Source organism: Microcaecilia unicolor, chromosome 1 (assembly GCF_901765095.1).
Source record: "Microcaecilia unicolor chromosome 1, aMicUni1.1, whole genome shotgun sequence".
Taxonomy (NCBI): domain Eukaryota; kingdom Metazoa; phylum Chordata; class Amphibia; order Gymnophiona; family Siphonopidae; genus Microcaecilia; species Microcaecilia unicolor.
This window is the reverse complement of record NC_044031.1, coordinates 321,330,428-321,351,092: the sequence shown is the minus strand read 5'-3', so window position 1 is coordinate 321,351,092 and position 20,665 is coordinate 321,330,428. Positions and strand designations below refer to the sequence as shown.

At 45.3% G+C, this 20,665-nt stretch overlaps 1 protein-coding gene across 1 annotated transcript in view; it reads right to left on the bottom strand.

Moving 5' to 3' along the window:
* RREB1 (ras responsive element binding protein 1) overlaps positions 1-20,665 on the bottom strand; it is a 387,040-nt gene that overhangs the window by 85,485 nt on the left and 280,890 nt on the right. Inside the window, 2 exon segments of the mRNA XM_030208824.1 lie at positions 1,658-1,797; positions 13,826-13,964. Coding sequence (XP_030064684.1) covers positions 1,658-1,797; positions 13,826-13,964 — 279 coding nt within the window.

Here is a 20,665-nt window from a genome sequence, read left to right as displayed (position 1 = left end):
GGCACCCGAGTTAAACCGGGTCTATGGCTGGTGTAACTTCAGGCACCTAAATTTAAGCACCTTGATACTGGGTTATGATTACTGTTCTACAGTGGCATCTGAGCACCCAGATAACATTTATTTATTTATTTATTGCATTTGTATCCCACATTTTCCCACCTCTTTGCAGGCTCAATGTGGCTTACAATACATCATGAATAATAGAAATACATGATGAGATAGATATTTAGTATTACAGACAGATCTTGGGTGACATGATTATGATAAGACAAGATAGTAGTCTAACAAGCAGATATACTGTCTTTTCTGGATACTGGTGGAGAGATTTACATTTGTTGGTCTTTGTGGTATGCCTTGTTAAAGAGATGGGTCTTCAGTAGTTTGCGGAAGTTAGTAAGTTCCTAGTTCGTTTTTAAATTGCGCAGCAGCGCATTCCAGAATTGTGTGCTCAGGTAGGAAAAGGTTGACGCATGCGTTAGTTTGTATTTTAGACCTTTGCAGTTGGGGAAGTGAAGGTTGAGGATTGTGCGGGATGATTTTTTGGCATTCCTGGGTGGTAGGTCTATCAGGTCTGACATGTAGGCTGGTGCATCCCCATGAATTATTTTGTGAACTAGGGAGCATATCTTGAACGTGATGCGTTCTTTGATTGGGAGCCAATGTAGCTTTTCTCGTAGAGGTTGAGCACTTTCATATTTTGTGTTACCGAATATGAGTCTAGCTGCAGTGTTCTGTGCTGTTTGGAGTTTCTTGATTATTTGCTCTTTGCAGCCAGCGTATAGTGCGTTGCAATAGTCTAGATGGCTGAGTACCATTATTTGCACCAGGTTGCGGAAGACGGACCTTGGGAAGAAAGGTCTTACTCTTTTTAATTTCCACATTGAGTGGAACATTTTCTTGGATTACACAAGAGACTCTAATCCTATGGCATCAGGAAACCTAAATAGAAGCACCTCCATTATACAATTGCCTCCTAAAAGTGCAAACTGAATAGGTTCTTTGGTTTCAAAATTCTGTGCTAACCAACAGATAAAATTTTGGTTGATGACAACTCGATGTCCAGTCAAAATTTAACCACAAGTATATGAGAGGCCAACAGCATGCTGGGGAGTACTATCCAAATATTTTGTATTTATTTAGTGGAATCACATAAACAACAGTCCTAACCTAAAAGGATAAGTTATTCAGGAGTCCTAACTAAATGGGTGGCTCTGCTAAATAAAGAGAGATGGGACAAAAGAGGCAGGTGCAACTCACAAAAAATATGAAGAAAAAAAGTACTGTGCACTATAAATAACAACCCCCCCCCCCCCCCGAAAAAAAAAAAGAAAAACAGAAAGAGCTATGTTTAGAAAGGACTTTATTCACGTCTAGTAGCGCTTTAGAAATGATAAGTAGTAGTAGTAGATTACTCTAGAAAATTCTTACCCCCAATGCAGCATGTTGGCGAAACATGTTGGGTTTTATGTGACCATTGTGTTGTGAATAAAGACCTTTCTACACAGTGCTCTTCTTGGTTTTTTGTTGTTCTTTTTTTTTTCTTTTTTTATTTGTAATGCATACTATTTTTTTCCTGCTAAATATAGGACAAAGATAAGCTGATCCACTTATCTTTATGTAACAACTTTTTCTCCTGAATATTGCCCACTGTTCTTACCTCAGTATGGTTTCATGATGGGTTTCCATGTGGGTTTCCAGACCAAATTTGCAAGCAAACTCCTTAAAACACACAGGACAGTGAAAGAGATCTTCTGTAATCTTCTTGATGGGCTCACTGGGCCCATTTTCTTCAACGACCTTTAAGATGTGGAAACGCGAAGAATATGCATAAATTTCCCAATAATTATGAGCATAAAGCACATAAACACTTTTCACACTAGCATCAACTTACTAAAATCTAAGAAACTCTAACTGAAAGACTAAGGAACACTTAATACCTAATGCTCATTAAAGGCCAAAGTTGTAAATGTGGGGAGAGGAGATACAAACTAACAGCAGCATAATTTATTTATTTATTGCATTTGTATCCCACATTTTCCCACACATTTGCAGGCTCAAATCTTTAGGACAGCAAAGGATCTGACCAATACTCTTCCAATCTTTGAACTTGATTTACAAAGGCTTTTTATCACCACCCAGGGGGTAATTTTATAATGAGATCCTAGGCAGAACGAACACATAGGCACCCCAGTCAGTCAGGTTTTCAAGATACCTACAACGAATATTCATGAGAGAGATCTGCATGTAGTGGAGGCTGTGCATGCAAATCTCTCTCATGAATATTCATTGTGGGTATCATGAAAACCTGACTGATTAGGGTACCTCCAAGACCAGGTTTGGGAACCAACGACATAGGTGTATACGTACCTATGTACCTTTATAAAATAACCCCAGGCAAAGTAGAAGCACACATTTATACCTGTTCCAAGGCAAGCGTAATAGGTACATATGTGAATAATTGCCAATCTCATCCCAACTCCCCTATTCTTCATGCCCCCCCCCCCCCCCGGGAATGCCTATGCATATAGATGGCAATTCTGTGAAGGGCTGCCCAGATGTAGCCACCCAATGTAGCTTGGGGAGAGCCTATTCTATAATGGCATCTGGGTGCCCAGAGTATGTTATGGAATACTAGCGTACACCCTCATTGGTATGCCTAAATATAGACAGGCCTATGTATGCCAGGTTGATGGCAGGTGTAAATTGACACATTTAAGTGTGCCAAGCAATTCGCACAATTAACAACATTGGTAACAAAGAAAGAGCAGACTGCGTAGAAATGCAGACTTTATTCACTACGCAAGCTCCTGGGTCCTTATACACATATGCCCGACATGGCCATGTTTCGTTCAAAAGGGCTGCTTCAGGGGCGATAAATTACTGTAAACATGCATATATAGAATGTACAGTATCAGTATAAAGACTAAATCAAACCATAAAGTTAAAAACATATAAATAATAATAATAATGAAACAGTACCATTTATATTAAAATATAAATTAATAAAATGATCTATTTATAATTTAATTTATGCTTCATTATATAAATGGTACTGTTTCATCATTATTATTATTTATATGATTTTAACATTATGATTTTGATGGTCTTTATACTGATACGGTACATTCTATACGTGTATGTTTACAGTAATTTATCGACCCTGAAGCAGCACTTTTGAGCGAAGCATGTGTGTATAAGGACCAGGGAGCTTGTTTAGTGAATAAAGTCTGCATTTCTACACAATCCGCTCTTCCTTTACTATGAGGGTATATAGGAGTCATACCTATATCCTGCCCATGCTCTACCCATGTGAATGCCCTCTTGCATTTACGCGCTCTCTTATAGAATAGCATGTAGGGCACTTACTTGCAGAAATGCCAATTAACCCTACAGCGAATGCTACATACCTGTAGAAGGTATTCTCCGAGGACAGCAGGCTGATTGTTCTCACTGATGGGTTGACGTCCTCGGCAGCCCCCTCCATCGGAAAGTTTACTAGCAAAGGCCTTTGCTAGTCCTCGCGCGCCCATGCGCACCGCGCATGCGCGGCCGTCTTCCCGCCCGAAACCGGCTCGAGCCGGCCAGTCCAGTATGTAGCAAGACAATACACTTCAAGGGAAGACTCAACTCCAAAGGGGAGGCGGGCGGGTTTGTGAGAACAATCAGCCTGCTGTCCTCGGAGAATACCTTCTACAGGTATGTAGCATTCGCTTTCTCCGAGGACAAGCAGGCTGCTTGTTCTCACTGATGGGGTATCCCTAGCCCCCAGGCTCACTCAAAACAACAACCATGGTCAATTGGGCCTCGCAACGGCGAGGACAAACTGAGATTGACCTAAAAAATTTACCAACTAACTGAGAGTGCAGCCTGGAACAGAACAAACAGGGCCCTCGGGGGGTGGAGTTGGATCCTAAAGCCCAAACAGGTTCTGAAGAACTGACTGCCCGAACCGACTGTCGCGTCGGGTATCCTGCTGCAGGCAGTAATGAGATGTGAATGTGTGGACAGATGACCACGTCGCAGCTTTGCAAATGTCTTCAATGGAGGCTGACTTCAAGTGGGCTACCAACGCAGCCATGGCTCTAACATTATGAGCCGTGACATGACCCTCAAGAGCCAGCCCCGCCTGGGCGTAAGTGAAGGAAATGCAATCTGCTAGCCAATTGGATATGGTGCGTTTCCCTACAGCCACTCCCCTCCTATTGGGATCAAAAGAAACAAACAATTGGGCGGACTGTCTGTGGGGCTGTGTCCGCTCCAGGTAGAAGGCCAATGCTCTCTTGCAGTCCAATGTGTGCAGCTGACGTTCAGCAGGGCAGGAATGAGGACGGGGAAAGAATGTTGGCAAGACAATTGACTGGTTCAGATGGAACTCCGACACGACCTTTGGCAGGAACTTAGGGTGAGTGCGGAGGACTACTCTGTTATGATGAAATTTGGTGTAAGGAGCCTGGGCTACCAGGGCCTGAAGCTCACTGACTCTACGAGCTGAAGTAACTGCCACCAAGAAAATGACCTTCCAAGTCAAGTACTTCAGATGGCAGGAATTCAGTGGCTCGAAAGGAGGTTTCATCAGCTGGGTGAGAACGACATTGAGATCCCATGACACTGTAGGAGGCTTGACAGGGGGCTTTGACAAAAGCAAGCCTCTCATGAAGCGAACAACTAAAGGCTGTCCTGAGATCGGCTTACCTTCCACATGATAATGGTAAGCACTGATTGCACTAAGGTGAACCCTTACAGAGTTGGTCTTGAGACCAGACTCAGACAAGTGCAGAAGGTATTCAAGCAGGGTCTGTGTAGGACAAGAGCGAGGATCTAGGGCCTTGCTGTCACACCAGACGGCAAACCTCCTCCAATGGAAGAAGTAACTTCTCTTAGTGGAATCTTTCCTGGAAGCAAGCAAGATGCGGGAGACACCCTCTGACAGACCCAAAGAGGCAAAGTCTACGCCCTCAACATCCAGGCCGTAAGAGCCAGCGACTGGAGGCTGGGATGCAGAAGTGCCCCTTCGTCCTGTGTGATGAGGGTCGGAAAACACTCCAATCTCCACGGTTCTTCGGAGGACAACTCCAGAAGAAGAGGGAACCAGATCTGACGCGGCCAAAAAGGAGCAATCAGAATCATGGTGCCTTGGTCTTGCTTGAGTTTCAACAAAGTCTTCCCCACCAGAGGTATGGGAGGATAAGCATACAGCAGACCCTCCCCCCAGTCCAGGAGGAAGGCATCCGATGCCAGTCTGCCGTGGGCCTGAAGCCTGGAACAGAACTGAGGGACTTTGTGGTTCACTCGAGATGCGAAGAGATCTACCAAGGGGGTGCCCCACACCTGGAAGATCTGTCGTACCACACGGGAATTGAGCGACCACTCGTGAGGTTGCATAATCCTGCTCAACCTGTCGGCCAGACTGTTGTTTACGCCTGCCAGATATGTGGCTTGGAGCACCATGTCGTGACGGCGAGCCCAGAGCCACATGCTGACGGCTTCCTGACACAGGGGGCGAGATCCGGTGCCCCCCTGCTTGTTGACATAGTACATGGCAACCTGGTTGTCTGTCTGAATTTGGATAATTTGGTGGGACAGCCGATCTCTGAAAGCCTTCAGAGCGTTCCAGATCGCTCGTAACTCCAGAAGATTGATCTGCAGATCGCGTTCCTGGAGGGACCAGTTTCCTTGGGTGTGAAGCCCATCGACATCAGCTCCCCATCCCAGGAGGGACGCATCCGTGGTCAGCACCTTTTGTGGCTGAGGAATTTGGAAGGGACGTCCCAGAGTCAAATTGGAGCAAATCGTCCACCAATATAGGGATTTGAGAAAACTCGTGGACAGGTGGATCACGTCCTCTAGACCCCCAGCGGCCTGATACCACTGGGAGGCTAGGGTCCATTGAGCAGATCTCATGTGAAGGCGGGCCATGGGAGTCACATGAACTGTGGAGGCCATGTGGCCCAGCAATCTCAACATCTGCCGAGCTGTGATCTGCTGGGACGCTCGCACCCGCGAGACGAGGGACAACAAGTTGTTGGCCCTCGTCTCTGGGAGATAGGCGCGAGCCGTCCGAGAATCCAGCAGAGCTCCTATGAATTCGAGTCTCTGCATTGGGAGAAGATGGGACTTTGGATAATTTATCACAAACCCCAGTAGCTCCAGTAGGCGAATAGTCATCTGCATGGACTGCAGGGCTCCTGCCTCGGATGTGTTCTTCACCAGCCAATCGTCGAGATATGGGAACACATGCACCCCCAGCCTGCGAAGTGCCGCTGCTACCACAGCTAGGCACTTTGTGAACACCCTGGGCGCAGAGGCGAGCCCAAAGGGTAGCACACAGTACTGGAAGTGGCGTGTGCCCAGCTGAAATCGCAGATACTGTCTGTGAGCTGGCAGTATCGGGATGTGAGTGTAGGCATCCTTCAAGTCCAGAGAGCATAGCCAATCGTTTTGCTGAATCATGGGGAGGAGGGTGCCCAGGGAAAGCATCCTGAACTTTTCTTTTACGAGATATTTGTTCAGGGCCCTTAGGTCTAGGATGGGACGCATCCCCCCTGTTTTCTTTTCCACAAGGAAGTACCTGGAATAGAATCCCAGCCCTTCCTGCCCGGATGGCACGGGCTCGACCGCATTGGCGCTGAGAAGGGCGGAGAGTTCCTCTGCAAGTACCTGCTTGTGCTGGAAGCTGTAAGACTGAGCTCCCAGTGGACAATTTGGAGGTTTTGAGGCCAAATTGAGGGTGTATCCCTGCCGGACTATTTGCAGAACCCACTGATCGGAGGTTATGAGAGGCCACCTTTGGTGAAAAGCTATCAACCTCCCTCCGACCGGCAGGTCGCCCGGCACTGACACTGGGATGTCGGCTATGCTCTGCTGGAGCCAGTCAAAAGCTCGCCCCTTGCTTTTGCTGGGGAGCCGCGGGGCCTTGCTGAGGCGCACGCTGCTGACGAGAGCGAGCGCGCTGGGGCTTAGCCTGGGCCGCAGGCTGTCGGGAAGGAGGATTGTACCTACGCTTACCAGAAGCATAGGGACCAGTCTTCCTTCCCCCGAAAAATCTTCTACCTGTAGAGGTAGATGCTGAAGGCTGCCGGCGGGAGAACTTGTCGAATGCGGTGTCCCGCTGGTGGAGAGACTCTACCACCTGCTCGACTTTTTCCCCAAAAATGTTGTCCGCACGGCAAGGCGAGTCCGCAATCCGCTGCTGGAGTCTATTCTCCAGGTCGGCGGCACGCAGCCATGAGAGCCTGCGCATCACCACACCTTGAGCAGCGGCCCTGGACGCAACATCAAAAGTGTCATAAACTCCTCTGGCCAGGAATTTTCTGCACGCCTTCAGCTGCCTGACCACCTCCTGAAAAGGCTTGGCTTGCTCAGGGGGAAGAGCATCAACCAAGCCCGCCAACTGCCGCACATTGTTCCGCATGTGTATGCTCGTGTAGAGCTGGTAAGACTGGATCTTGGCCACGAGCATAGAAGAATGGTAGGCCTTCCTCCCAAAGGAGTCTAAGGTTCTAGGGTCTTTGCCCGGGGGCGCCGAAGCATGCTCCCTAGAACTCTTAGCTTTCTTTAGGGCCAAATCCACAACTCCAGAGTCATGAGGCAACTGAGTGCGCATCAGCTCTGGGTCCCCATGGATCCGGTACTGGGACTCGATCTTCTTGGGAATGTGGGGATTACTTAATGGCTTGGTCCAGTTCGCAAGCAATGTCTTTTTCAGGACATGGTGCAAGGGAACAGTGGACGCTTCCTTAGGTGGAGAAGGATAGTCCAGGAGCTCAAACATTTCAGCCCTGGGCTCGTCCTCCACAACCACCGGGAAGGGGATGGCCGTAGACATCTCCCGGACAAAGGAAGCGAAAGACAGACTCTCAGGAGGAGAAAGCTGCCTTTCAGGAGAGGGAGTGGGATCAGAAGGAAGACCCTCAGACTCCTCGTCAGAGAAATATCTGGGGTCTTCTTCGTCCTCCCACGAGGCCTCACCCTCGGTGTCAGACACAAGTTCACGGACCTGTGTCTGCAACCTCGCCCGGCTCGACTCCGTGGAGCCACGTCCACGATGGGGGCGTCGAGAGGTAGACTCCCTCGCCCGCATCGGCGAAGCTCCCTCCGCCGACGTAGTCGGGGAGCCTTCCTGGGAGGTGGCCGCGGTCGGCACCACGTCGGGGACCTCAACCTGGGCGATGGACCAGCCGGCGCCACGCTCGACGGTACCGGAGGCGCAAGCACCGCCGGTACCGGAGGGGTAGGGCGCAACAGCTCTCCCAGAATCTCTGGGAGAACGGCCCGGAGGCTCTCGTTCAGAGTGGCTGCAGAAAAAGGCTGAGAGGTCGATGCAGGCGTCGACGTCAGAACCTGTTCCGGGCGAGGAGGCTGTTCCGGGCTGTCCAGAATGGAGCGCATCGACACCTCCTGAACAGAGGGTGAGCGGTCCTCTCGGTGCCGATGCCTGCTGGGTGCCGAATCCCTCGGCGACCCAGAGCTCTCGGTGCCGACATGGGGAGGAGACCGGTGTCGATGCTTCTTCGACTTCTTCCGAAGCATGTCACCGGAGCTCCCCGGCACCGACGAGGAGGACGTAGAATCCATCCGTCGCTTCCTCGGGGCCGAGACCGAAGAGGGTCGATCCCGGGGGGGCTGTACCGCAGGAGCCCTCAGGGTAGGAGGAGACCCACCCGAAGGCTCACCGCCACCAGCAGGGGAATGGACAGCCCTCACCTGCACTCCTGACGATGCACCTCCGTCCGACGACATCAGCAGACGAAGTCTCGGTACCACCGACGTCGATGCAGTCGCCCGATGCCTCAGCGCCGATGCAGAGGTCCGATGCCTCGATGCAGTCGATGGAGCGGCAGCCAAGGAAGATGGTCCGGACGCTGATGACGTCGATGCACTCGATGCCTCCGGTGCCGATGTCGACGAAGAGCCCGAGAACAAAACGTTCCACTGGGCTAATCTCGCTACCTGAGTCCGCCTTTGTAACAGGGAACACAGACTGCAGTTCTGAGGGCGGTGCTGGGCCCCTAGACACTGAAGACACGCAGAGTGCCTATCAGTGAGCGAGATTACCCGGGCGCACTGGGTGCACTTCTTGAAGCCGCTGGAAGGCTTCGATGTCATGGGCGGAAAAATCACGCCGGCGAAATCAAAGGCCGAAATGGCGAAAATTGAAGCACCAAAATTTAAAGGGAGAAAAATCTCGACCGAGGCCAAACTAGGCCTACCCCGACAACGAAAGAAAACTTACGGGGCAAAAGTTGAGAAAATTACGGGAAGGGCAGAAAACCCGAAAGGGTCTTCCGGAACACTTCCGGAGCGCTTCCCGAACTTTTTTAAAGAAAAACAAGGAAAAAACACGTCGAAAAGGACGCGCGAGGTCGACTCTCTGGGGCACGAACGGCGTAACACGACCGTACCGAGCGCGGACGAAAGAAGACTGGCCGGCTCGAGCCGGTTTCAGGCGGGAAGACGGCCGCGCATGCGCGGTGCGCATGTGCGCGCGAGGACTAGCAAAGGCCTTTGCTAGTAAACTTTCCGATGGAGGGGGCTGCCGAGGACGTCAACCCATCAGTGAGAACAAGCAGCCTGCTTGTCCTCGGAGAATGTTAGGTACACAACACACACAAGAGCGAGTGATCAGTTACCGAGCTACCTTGATGACATATAAAAGCAGGTGCTATATTTCTGCATACATTTTAAGGGCGTATGCCCCCAGGCAAATTTATAAGAGCCTAATTTAGTGTATAAACATGGTTTTATATGCTCTAGTCCCTTATAAAATTTCCCCTTCTTGTCTATAAGAAAAAAGTTTAGTAAATAAGGCTCTCTCTCACACTGCATCTCTCAATTTGCATGTAACTCAGGGCTCAGCAAGCAGCAGTAGTAGATTTGGAAAAGAAAGTAGCATGAGAGCACACCATGAAGGCATTTCCATGCAAAGGATCCACAGGCAACACCCTCTTCCCAGAAATGGAAGCAGGCTGGGGGGGAAGCCCAGCAATCACAAAACAGCCTGTGCAGGTGAGATTGGAGGTGCAAATATACTGTAACTTAGACCAGTTTCTCTATCTTACTGAACTTTATCTATAATTTGCTTCAGTTTAGCCATCCATCTATTTATTCCAATTGACTTTGTACTACCAAAACAGGGAAGACAGTGTATCCTGATAGCGAGGCTGCAATAAAGACCATAGTAGACCACATGACTTTTAAAGATTGCAAATTATCACTGTCAGCTGCTGAGCAAGTTATAAATATGAACAACAAACACTGTTTGAAATGTCTGTATGCAAATGCCAGAAGCCTAAGAAATAAGATGAGAGAGTTAGAATATATTGCACTAAATGAAAAGATAGATATACTAGGCATTTCTGAGACCTGCTGGAAGGAAGATAACCAATGAGATACTGTCATACCAGGGTACAAACTATATTGCACTCATAGGGTGGATCAAATTGGTGGAAAGGGTAGCATTACATGTTAAAGAGGGCCTTGAACTGAATAGACTAAAAATTCTGCAGGACACAAAACACATCTTAGAATCCCTATGGATCAAAATTCCATATGTAAAGGGGGAAAGTGATGAGTGTACTACCATCCACCTGGCCAGGATGAACAGACAGATGCAGAAATGTTATCAGAAATTAGGGAGGTTAATAAACTGGGGAACAAAATAATAATGGGTGATTTCAATTACCTCAATATTGACTGGGTATATGCAACATGCTAGGGAGGTAAAATTCTTTGATGAAATCAAAGACTGCTTTATGGAGCAGCTGGTTCAGGAACCAACAAGAGGGGGAACAATTCTAGACCCAGTCCATAGTGGAGCACATTATCTTGTACAGCAAGTAATGGAGCTGGGGCCACTTGATAACAGTGATCATAATCTCTGGGGTAAGTACACACAGGATAGGAAATCTAATACGTTAGCATTTAACTTTCAAAAAGGAGACTATGATAAAATAAGGAGAATGGTAAAAAAAAAAAAAAAAAGAATAATCTTAGAGGAGCAGCTGCAAAGGTAAAAAATTTACATCAGGCACGGATGCTATTCCAAATCATGATCCTGGAACACCAGACCAAATATTAAAAAAGGAAAAAGGAAAGTCAAACAACAGCTGGCATGGTTAAAAAGTGAGGTGAAGAAAGCTATTAGAGCTAAAAGAAAATCCTTCAGAAAATGGAAGAATCCGACTGAAAATAATAGGATACAGCATAAAATGAGCCCATACGCCAAGCCCCCTCCCTGCCCATCTTCAAGTCTTTGCTTAAAACCCACCTCTTCATTGCTGCGTTCGGCACCTAACTCTTACCGTTCAGTAAATCCAGACTGCCCCAATTTGACTGCCCCTATCGGTCTGACCGTTCACTTGTTTTCTAGATTGTAAGCTCTTTGAGCAGGGTCTGTCCCTCTATGTAAATTATACAGCGCTGCGTAACCCTAGTAGCGCTTTAGAAATGTTAAGTAGTAGTAGTAAATGCAAAGTGCTGGTAAGGAAGGCAAAGAGAGACTTTGAAAAGAAAATTGTATTGGAGGCAAAAACAAAGTAAAAACTTTTTTAGGCATATTGCAAGCAAGAAGCCAAGAAAAGAATCAGTTGGACCGCTAGATGACCAAAGGGTAAAAGAGGCACTCAGGGAAGACAAGTCCGCAATGGAGAGATTAAATGAATTCTTTGCTTCAGTCTTCAGAGAAGGAAGATGTGGGGTAGATACCAGTGCCAGAAATTATATTCAATGCTGATGAGTCAGAAAAACTAATCAAACCTCCGTAAACCTGGAAGATGTAATGAAGCAATGTGACAAACTGAACAGTAGCAAATCTCCTGGACAGGATACTATACATCTCGAAGTACTGATAGAAATGAAAAATGAACTTGCAGAGCTATTGTTAGTAATATGTAATTTATCTTTAGAATCCAGCATGGCATGGAAGATTGCAGAATGGCCAATATAACGCCAAATTTTAAAAAGGGTTCCATAGGTGATCTGGGAAATTATAGATGAGTGAGCCTGATGTTGGTGCCAGGCAAAATGGTAGAAGCTATTATAAAGAGCATATACATAGGCATGGATTATTGAGACAAATTCAACATGGATTTAGTGAAGGGAAACCTTGACTCACCAATCTACTACATTTCTTTGAAGGGGTGAATAAACGTGGATTTTCAAAAGATATATGACAAAGTACCTCATGAATGATTTCTGAGGAAATTAGAAAGTCATGGGATAGGAGGTAGTGTTCTATTGTGGATTAAGAACTGGCTAAAGGGCAGAAAACAGAGAGTAGGGTTAAATGGTCAGTATTCTCAATGGAGATGGGTAGTGGGGTTCCTTACTGATTCGCTAAGGGAATCGGTAAGGGAAGGGCTTTAATGATTTTTTAGTGCATCTTGGCCTCAGTTTTAATTTAAAACTGACAGCCCAAGATTCCATCAGATCCAAGTCAGACTTAATTCTAGGCAAGATTTCATCTAAATTTTCTTTAAATGGTATGTAAATAGTGACATCATCAGCATAAACAAAGGTATTAAAGCCATTTAATTCCAATAATCTACCTAGTGGGATCATCATTATATTAAACAGAGTGGGAGAAAGGGGAACCATGGGGCACACAACACACAGAGAGCCAGGGTGAAGAAATATTACCAGATTAACTTTACTTGATATTGTCTTGATTTTAAGACATTATTGAATCATTTCATGTGAGCAAGTGCAAAGTGATGCATGTGGGAAAGAGGACCTCAAACTATAGCTATGTAATGAAAGGTTCCACATTAGGAGTCACTACCCAGGAAAAGAATCTAGGTGTCATCGTTCATGATACATTGAAACCCTCCGCTCAGTGGTCAGCAGCGGCTAAGGAAGAAAATAGAATGTTAGGAATTACTAGGAAAGGATTGGAAAAAAAATGAGGATGTTATAATGCTTTTGTATTGCTCCATAATGCGGCCACACCTCAAATACTGTGTGCAATTCTGGTCACTGCATCTCAAAAAAGATATAGCGGAATTAGAAAAGGTACAGAGGAAGGGCAATGAAAATAATGGGAATGGGACGACTTCCCTATGAGAAACGGTTAAAGTAGCTACGACTCTTCAGCTTGGAGAAGAGAGGGCTGAAGGGAGATATGATAGAGGTCTATAAAATAACGAGTGGAGTGGAACAGGTAGATGTGAATCACGTTTACTCTTTCCAAAAACACAAGGAATGGGGGGGGGGGGGGGGGGGGCATGCAATGAAGCTGCTAAGTATTAAATTTAAAACAAACCAGAGAAAATATTTCTTTACTCAACGTGTAACTAAACTCTGGAATTCGATGCCACAGAATGTGGTAAAAACAGTTAGCTTAGCAGGGTTTAAAAAAGGTTTGGTTAATTTCATAAAATAAAAGTCCTTAAGCCATTATTAAGATGGACTTGGGGAAAATCCACTGCTTATTTCTGACTGTATGTATGCTTATATATGGTCATTTTACTACTGTTATGCTGTTAAAACTGTACTTTTTATGTTAAACTGTACCCGCTGTACATGGTCTTGGGTGAATCTCTTCATAAAGGTGGTTAATAAATCAAAATAAATACATAAAGAGACAGACAGAAAAGAAGGCTTCTGAAGGGAACAGCAGTCAGCAAGGGCTGTTTCTGCAACAGTTGTGTGGGTGGGTGGGACACAGGGGAGAAAACAAAAATCTTGGCAGCAAGAAATACAGACCTTTGTTATCCCCGCATCCTAAAAATTACATACAGCACTGAGTGAGCTTTGGACAGATTCTAACTGGGTTAAAAGTTCACACGTGGAAGAAGGAAAAAGCCCTATGTGCTTCCATCATACAGACCTTCTTAGCAGGCATGGGCTCCTCATTCTCTGTTTCATGACTCAGCTTCCTCTTGGTTGGCAGCCTTCGTCGTTTGAAAGGAGATAGAGGGCTTGTGATTACAACACCATTGGGATCCTTCTCATGAATCTTCATATGCCTAAGGAGAGAAGGTAAAATACAACCTTATACCTCTGCCCATAGCAATATACCATACCATACCTGTTGGCTTCAAAATATTTCTTTGGCTTTAGATAAAATAGCACCTTGTTGTTAAAGACATATCTTGAAATATAAAGAATCCATGGTACTCTACAACTTTAAAATCTTTAAAGCGTGAATGTCGAAGAGCAGAAAGCACTTGGAGGAAATCTGGAGGCATATTTTCAAAGCACTTTGGGAGGCTAAGTTCCATAGGTTTCTATGGAACTTTGGGAGGCTAAGTGCTTTGAAAATGAGCCTCATAGTGATTTAACATTAAAAAAAAACAATGGAGAAAATTATTCTCATAGTATAATTCTCAAATCAAGAGGGCAAAGAAGGAACATTATTTAACATTGATTGGATAAGCTAAATTTGACTTAACTGTTTGGTGATATGAAGTCACTTACTAAAAGGTCAGCAAATACAATGTCTGAAGTGATACAGCCGACAGCAAAAGATCTTGCATTATATTTTTCTAGTAAAATAAATTTGATACATGCATCTTTCAGTTGAGATTGAGGGTATACCTGCTGACAGATGTTGGTCATCTTTTCAGATGGGTACAAGTTCTGTGATTCAGTGTTTTGTCAAGAGGCTTTCATTGTCTGTCAGATGTTTCTGGCAGCTTTGCTGGTAGAAGCTTCTTCTCTTATAATTAATCGGTTGGTGTGTTTGATGAATACTATTCTAACTGAAGGCTGGTTCTCTCCATCTTTCGGGGAGGTAGTGCTTACCCCAATTGCAAAAAGTTCTGATCTGGATTTGGCCAAAGTTCTAATTCTGCTTTTTTCACTGAAATGTCTCTTGACCATGGGCAAATCACTTCACCCTCCATTGACTCAGGTACAGCACAGATTATAAGCCCACTCTTATTCAACTTTTGAAACTACCAAATCCAAAAGGCTGATTACTACTGCTACTACAGGTATACCTCAATGTGCAGAACAAAGTTTGCTTTATTGAGCTTATAGTCTAGCAAAGACATGCAGACAAAATAAATAAGACTTTTCAGGAAACATATTACAGAATACACACAGAAACTAAGATTTGAAGATTTATAATTTAAAAGCAACTCCAAAAAAAGGTGAGTTTTTAGACAGGACAGTGATACGACCACACATGGAGAGTCATGCACTGAAACTCAATGCTGAGATATAGGGAAGTGTGCAAGCCGCATGCTGGCCAAGCCGAGCCTACCCACGTCATTGGTACCCGGCTGTTTCTGCAGTCTCTGCTCTGTTCAAGCCAACCCCAGGACTTGCTGTGGACAGAGGATACTTTCACAAGATTAAAGAATAGCCAGTTGACCATGCTTGAAGTATCAAGGTACAGTGTTATTTCTTTCACCACCTACAAAGTGCGGGGTGGTGAAGGATGAAGGAGATCTCATCCAACCATAAGGGAACACATGGTCACATGCCACGGGACAGCCCTGTTTCTCTTGCTTAGATTCTGAGGCAGAAAAGCAAAAGCATTGAGGAGCCTTTTCTTTAGCTGGAGCGACTATAGTCAGTAAGTGGCACCTATTAGAGGGTGTAATTAATGAAAATCAAAGGAACTCTACCTTTTTAACTGAGATCTGGTTAACGGAAGGGGTCGAATATAATAATCTGGTAAACTGAGGGGTGCAGTAGTATTCCATGACAGTGATGGGATACTACAGTTTTAATCACAGGCATCAGAAACCTGTGTGTGTGTGTTAGTTACTTAAACTTAAAAAATAATACCATGAAGTAAACTAATGGTTTACTGTCTCCCACTAGTGGAAGAGAAGGAGTGAAGAAGCTGACAAAATATATCCTCTCAGTTAAGCTGCTAATTCACGATCTAATGTACAAAAATATACCTTCAATATCGCCAGCAGTTCACATAGGTATGATCCTCCACAGGAGCCTGCACAAAACAACGCCAGCGCATGCGCCCTCTTTATATAAATCTAGCTCAAACCATTAGCTCCTCCTCTTTATTCACAGTGCTGCCCAATCAACTTCTTTGAGTCCCATGGGGTATACTGTACACCATTCATAAATAAATCTTTGCTCAGTGCACATCATCCTTTGCAAAATATTAATGCCCTCTCCCACTCTAAATTGTACTAATACCACAAACCTAAACTGTTCTATAGAATGGTCTGCCTTTCTACTGTGTGAACTGCTGGCAATGTTGAAGGTATATTTTTGTATAAAATGTATATAAAAGGCGTTTAATAGAGGTAATGGTGAGGATATAGGTTTATCAAAATGCAATCCCACTTTTCTTCTAGTTAAACCCCTGAAGATGCCTTCGTGGTGAAATGCATCGATTGCGTAGGGTTTGACTGAGTTGAGACTGAATCGGCGGAAAGTCGAGATTGAATCAGCTAATGCATTAGGAACCTATAAATGCCTAAGCTTACAGTGGGGGAAATAAGTATTTGATCCCTTGCTGATTTTGTAAGTTTGCCCACTGACAAAGACATGAGCAGCCCATAATTGAAGGGTAGGTTATTGGTAACAGTGAGAGATAGCACATCACAAATTAAATCCGGAAAATCACATTGTGGAAAGTATATGAATTTATTTGCATTCTGCAGAGGGAAATAAGTATTTAATCCCTCTGGCAAACAAAACCTAATACTTGGTGGCAAAACCCTTGTTGGCAAGCACAGCGGTCAGACGTCTTCTGTAGTTGATGATGAGGTTTGCACACATGTCAGGAGGAATTTTGGTCCACTCCTCTTTGCAGATCATCTCTAAATCATTAAGAGTTCTGGGCTGTCGCTTGGCAACTCGCAGCTTCAGCTCCCTCCATAAGTTTTCAATGGGATTAAGGTCTGGTGACTGGCTAGGCCACTCCATGACCCTAATGTGCTTCTTCCTGAGCCACTCCTTTGTTGCCTTGGCTGTATGTTTTGGGTCATTGTCGTGCTGGAAGACCCAGCCACGACCCATTTTTAAGGCCCTGGCGGAGGGAAGGAGGTTGTCACTCAGAATTGTACGGTACATGGCCCCATCCATTCTCCCATTGATGCGGTGAAGTAGTCCTGTGCCCTTAGCAGAGAAACACCCCCAAAACATAACATTTCCACCTCCATGCTTGACAGTGGGGACGGTGTTCTTTGGGTCATAGGCAGCATTTCTCTTCCTCCAAACACGGCGAGTTGAGTTCATGCCAAAGAGCTCAATTTTTGTCTCATCTGACCACAGCACCTTCTCCCAATCACTCTCGGCATCATCTAGGTGTTCACTGGCAAACTTCAGACGGGCCGTCACATGTGCCTTCCGGAGCAGGGGGACCTTGCGGGCACTGCAGGATTGCAATCCGTTATGTCGTAATGTGTTACCAATGGTTTTCGTGGTGACAGTGGTCCCAGCTGCCTTGAGATCATTGACAAGTTCCCCCCTTGTAGTTGTAGGCTGATTTCTAACCTTCCTCATGATCAAGGATACCCCACGAGGTGAGATTTTGCGTGGAGCCCCAGATCTTTGTCGATTGACAGTCATTTTGTACTTCTTCCATTTTCTTACTATGGCACCAACAGTTGTCTCCTTCTCGCCCAGCGTCTTACTGATGGTTTTGTAGCCCATTCCAGCCTTGTGCAGGTGTATGATCTTGTCCCTGACATCCTTAGACAGCTCCTTGCTCTTGGCCATTTTGTAGAGGTTAGAGTCTGACTGATTCACTGAGTCTGTGGACAGGTTTCTTTCATACAGGTGACCATTGCCGACAGCTGTCTGTCATGCAGGTAACGAGTTGATTTGGAGCATCTACCTGGTCTGTAGGGGCCAGATCTCTTACTGGTTGGTGGGGGATCAAATACTTATTTCCCTCTGCAGAATGCAAATAAATTCATATACTTTCCACAATGTGATTTTCCGGATTTAATTTGTGATGTGCTATCTCTCACTGTTACCAATAACCTACCCTTCAATTATGGGCTGCTCATGTCTTTGTCAGTGGGCAAACTTACAAAATCAGCAAGGGATCAAATACTTATTTCCCCCACTGTATGTGAGAAGACCGCATAGTATAAGACTGTTATGTGGAATTCAGAGCGGGACGGCAATATTGCATCACTGAACAGAAGAGGAACAAGAATTGTTGGATATAATAAAGTAAAGTGAACATAAGATATTGAGGTTTGAAATTCATCTATCCACAATACCTGGTTGGGACTGAAAGAATTTTGTTTAAGAACATCTATGGAAGAATTCAAGCATAGTCGTCAGATGCTTTGGTGAAAAACCACCAGGTCAATTTGAAAAATAATAGAAAAAATTGTCAAGTGATGTTTTTGATGTTACACTTATGGTCTTGGAATAGCGGATACACAGCTAAAGCAAAATGTAATGATGTTAGGTATGAATGAGTGGTATGAATGTAAAGTGTTTAGAGGAAATGGGATATGCAAATACTAAACATTGTTTGATGTATAAGTAAGATTTACATATTTATAATAAATGAAGCACATGTTTTTCTGAATTGTTAAAGTGGTCACTTTATTGGAAGGTATGCATATTCATTGTGGATATCATAAAAACCTGACTGAGCATAATTAGAATGATTGAGCCCAAGAGCTGCATTAGGGGAATCCCATTCCGCTGTAATGAGATCCAAAATAGCCTCATGAATTGTAAAGGCTCACATAATGGAATCCCCCTGCAGTGAAGGGGGTTGAGATGATGTTGAAATATCCAAGACCCTCAAAGACCGAGTAACTAAGAGTGAGAGTTCTTCTTTCCTAAAAAACACAAACATCCTAGGGTTATCTCCCTCCTCAGGAGGGAGTTCTCCATCCTCCTGAGAGTCGTTAGGAAGGAACCTGAAGGTGCTGCCAAAGCAGGTCACTTGTTTTTAGGCTGCAGAAAATTTTCATGCATCACAAATCTAATCAAAGGTATTCTGGAAAGCTTCACTTATGTAGAGGGGCAGAGAGCCAATTCTGCAGGCTGTTTCTGGGAAGGTGTGGAGAGGAGAGGCACTCTGACACGCAGGTGATGCCACCTACTGAAATATTAACTCGGTAGAGAACTGGAGCTGTGCAGGCTCTGCCATCTCTGAGGGTACATATACAGCTTTCATGAACTTTCCCATTTTTCTCTATCTTCCTCTATAACTTTTTTTTTTTCCTCCAACACAAAGCAGCAATAAAAAGGCCGAAGACATGAATAGTGCCAGGTCTTATACCACATACACAGCACAGGCTACAGCTCAGTCTGGGGAACCTCTCCAGTTTTGCTTTTGGCTGGGTGTCAAACCTCTCCAAATTGCACCCAGCCACCTAGCTCCTACTTACCTGAAGAAAAAGAAACCAATGGGGGAAGGGGAGTCTCTGATTCCTTTGAGTTATCCCCTCTGCTAAGGCTTGCATCCAGAAAGGCACCATGAAAATTACCTCAGGTGCTTGGGCTGAGCTGGCAGGAAAGGCTGGTGCTTCAGCCTAGATGCACTGAAATATACTCTGCTGCTGGTCCAAACACTCAACCTCTGAAACCAGCTCCCTCAGGATTATCCAAAAAAATAGCAAAACAATATCCCTCTTCACAGTGTGGGTGCAAGTTCCCAGCTGTTTCCACTAATTGGTATTTTATCCTGGAATACAAACGAAAAATTATGTCTTTTACCTTATAATTTTCTTTCTTTTAGTCACAGCAGATGAATCCAGAAACTTGTGGGTTGTGACCATCTACCAGCAGGTGGAGATACAGAACACTGAACTGCACTGTCTTACAGGATGGAATGCTCCTTAGTCAAACAGTATTTCTCATAACAAAGCTGAACGAACAGCATTATAACATTTCTCCTACTCCTTCTGCATAGTGAAAATTAACAAACTAAGAACTGCAAACATGTAAACAGATTATAACAGGCTACCTAAAAGTAAAAGTGAACCAACACTGTCCCACAGGAAGACTTAACCAAGAGGTACTGCCGGAAAAAAACCAGGGTGGGCCTCTGGACTGCGACTAAAGGAAAGAAAACTAATCAGGTAAGACATAATTTTTCGTTCCTTAGTGTCGACAGCAGATGAACCCAGAAACTTGTGGGATGTAGCAAAGCAGTCCAAAAATATGGGAAAAGGGGGAACTTGAAACTCTAGCGGATAGCACTGATACCCCAAAAGATGCACCCAACCAAGTGGAGACATCTGAAGGATAGTGTCTGGAGAAAATATACAAGGAAGACCATGTCACCACCTTACCCATGTCTTCTAGAGAGAACAGACTTCTGCCCAAGAAGGCATGACAATTCGGGTAGACAGCACCTGGAACCTGACCAGAAGTGGAAGTGCCCGCCAGGAACTACATGAACGCAATATCCGCCTTGCTCGAGCAAGCAACCTTGGCCCTGGAAGACGCACTGCCATTTGAGGTCCCAGAGAGAACAGAGACTTCCACCCAGGAAGCTGTGACAATTTGGTAGACAGCGACCGGAACCTGACCAGAAGTGAAGTGCCCACCAGGAACTACTTGAAAGTGATATGTGCTTTGCCGAGCATGAAACCGAAAAATGAGGCAGAGGGTCTAAAGAATCCCTGGCCTCATCCTCTCAGGATCTCTGAGACCTAGATTCCCCTAGGTCCTTAACTGACCATTCTATAACTTCCCCAAACAAAAGCTCACCTCAACAAGGTAGCCTGCGAAATGTGACGGAGAAGCCACATCAGCTGCCCAATGC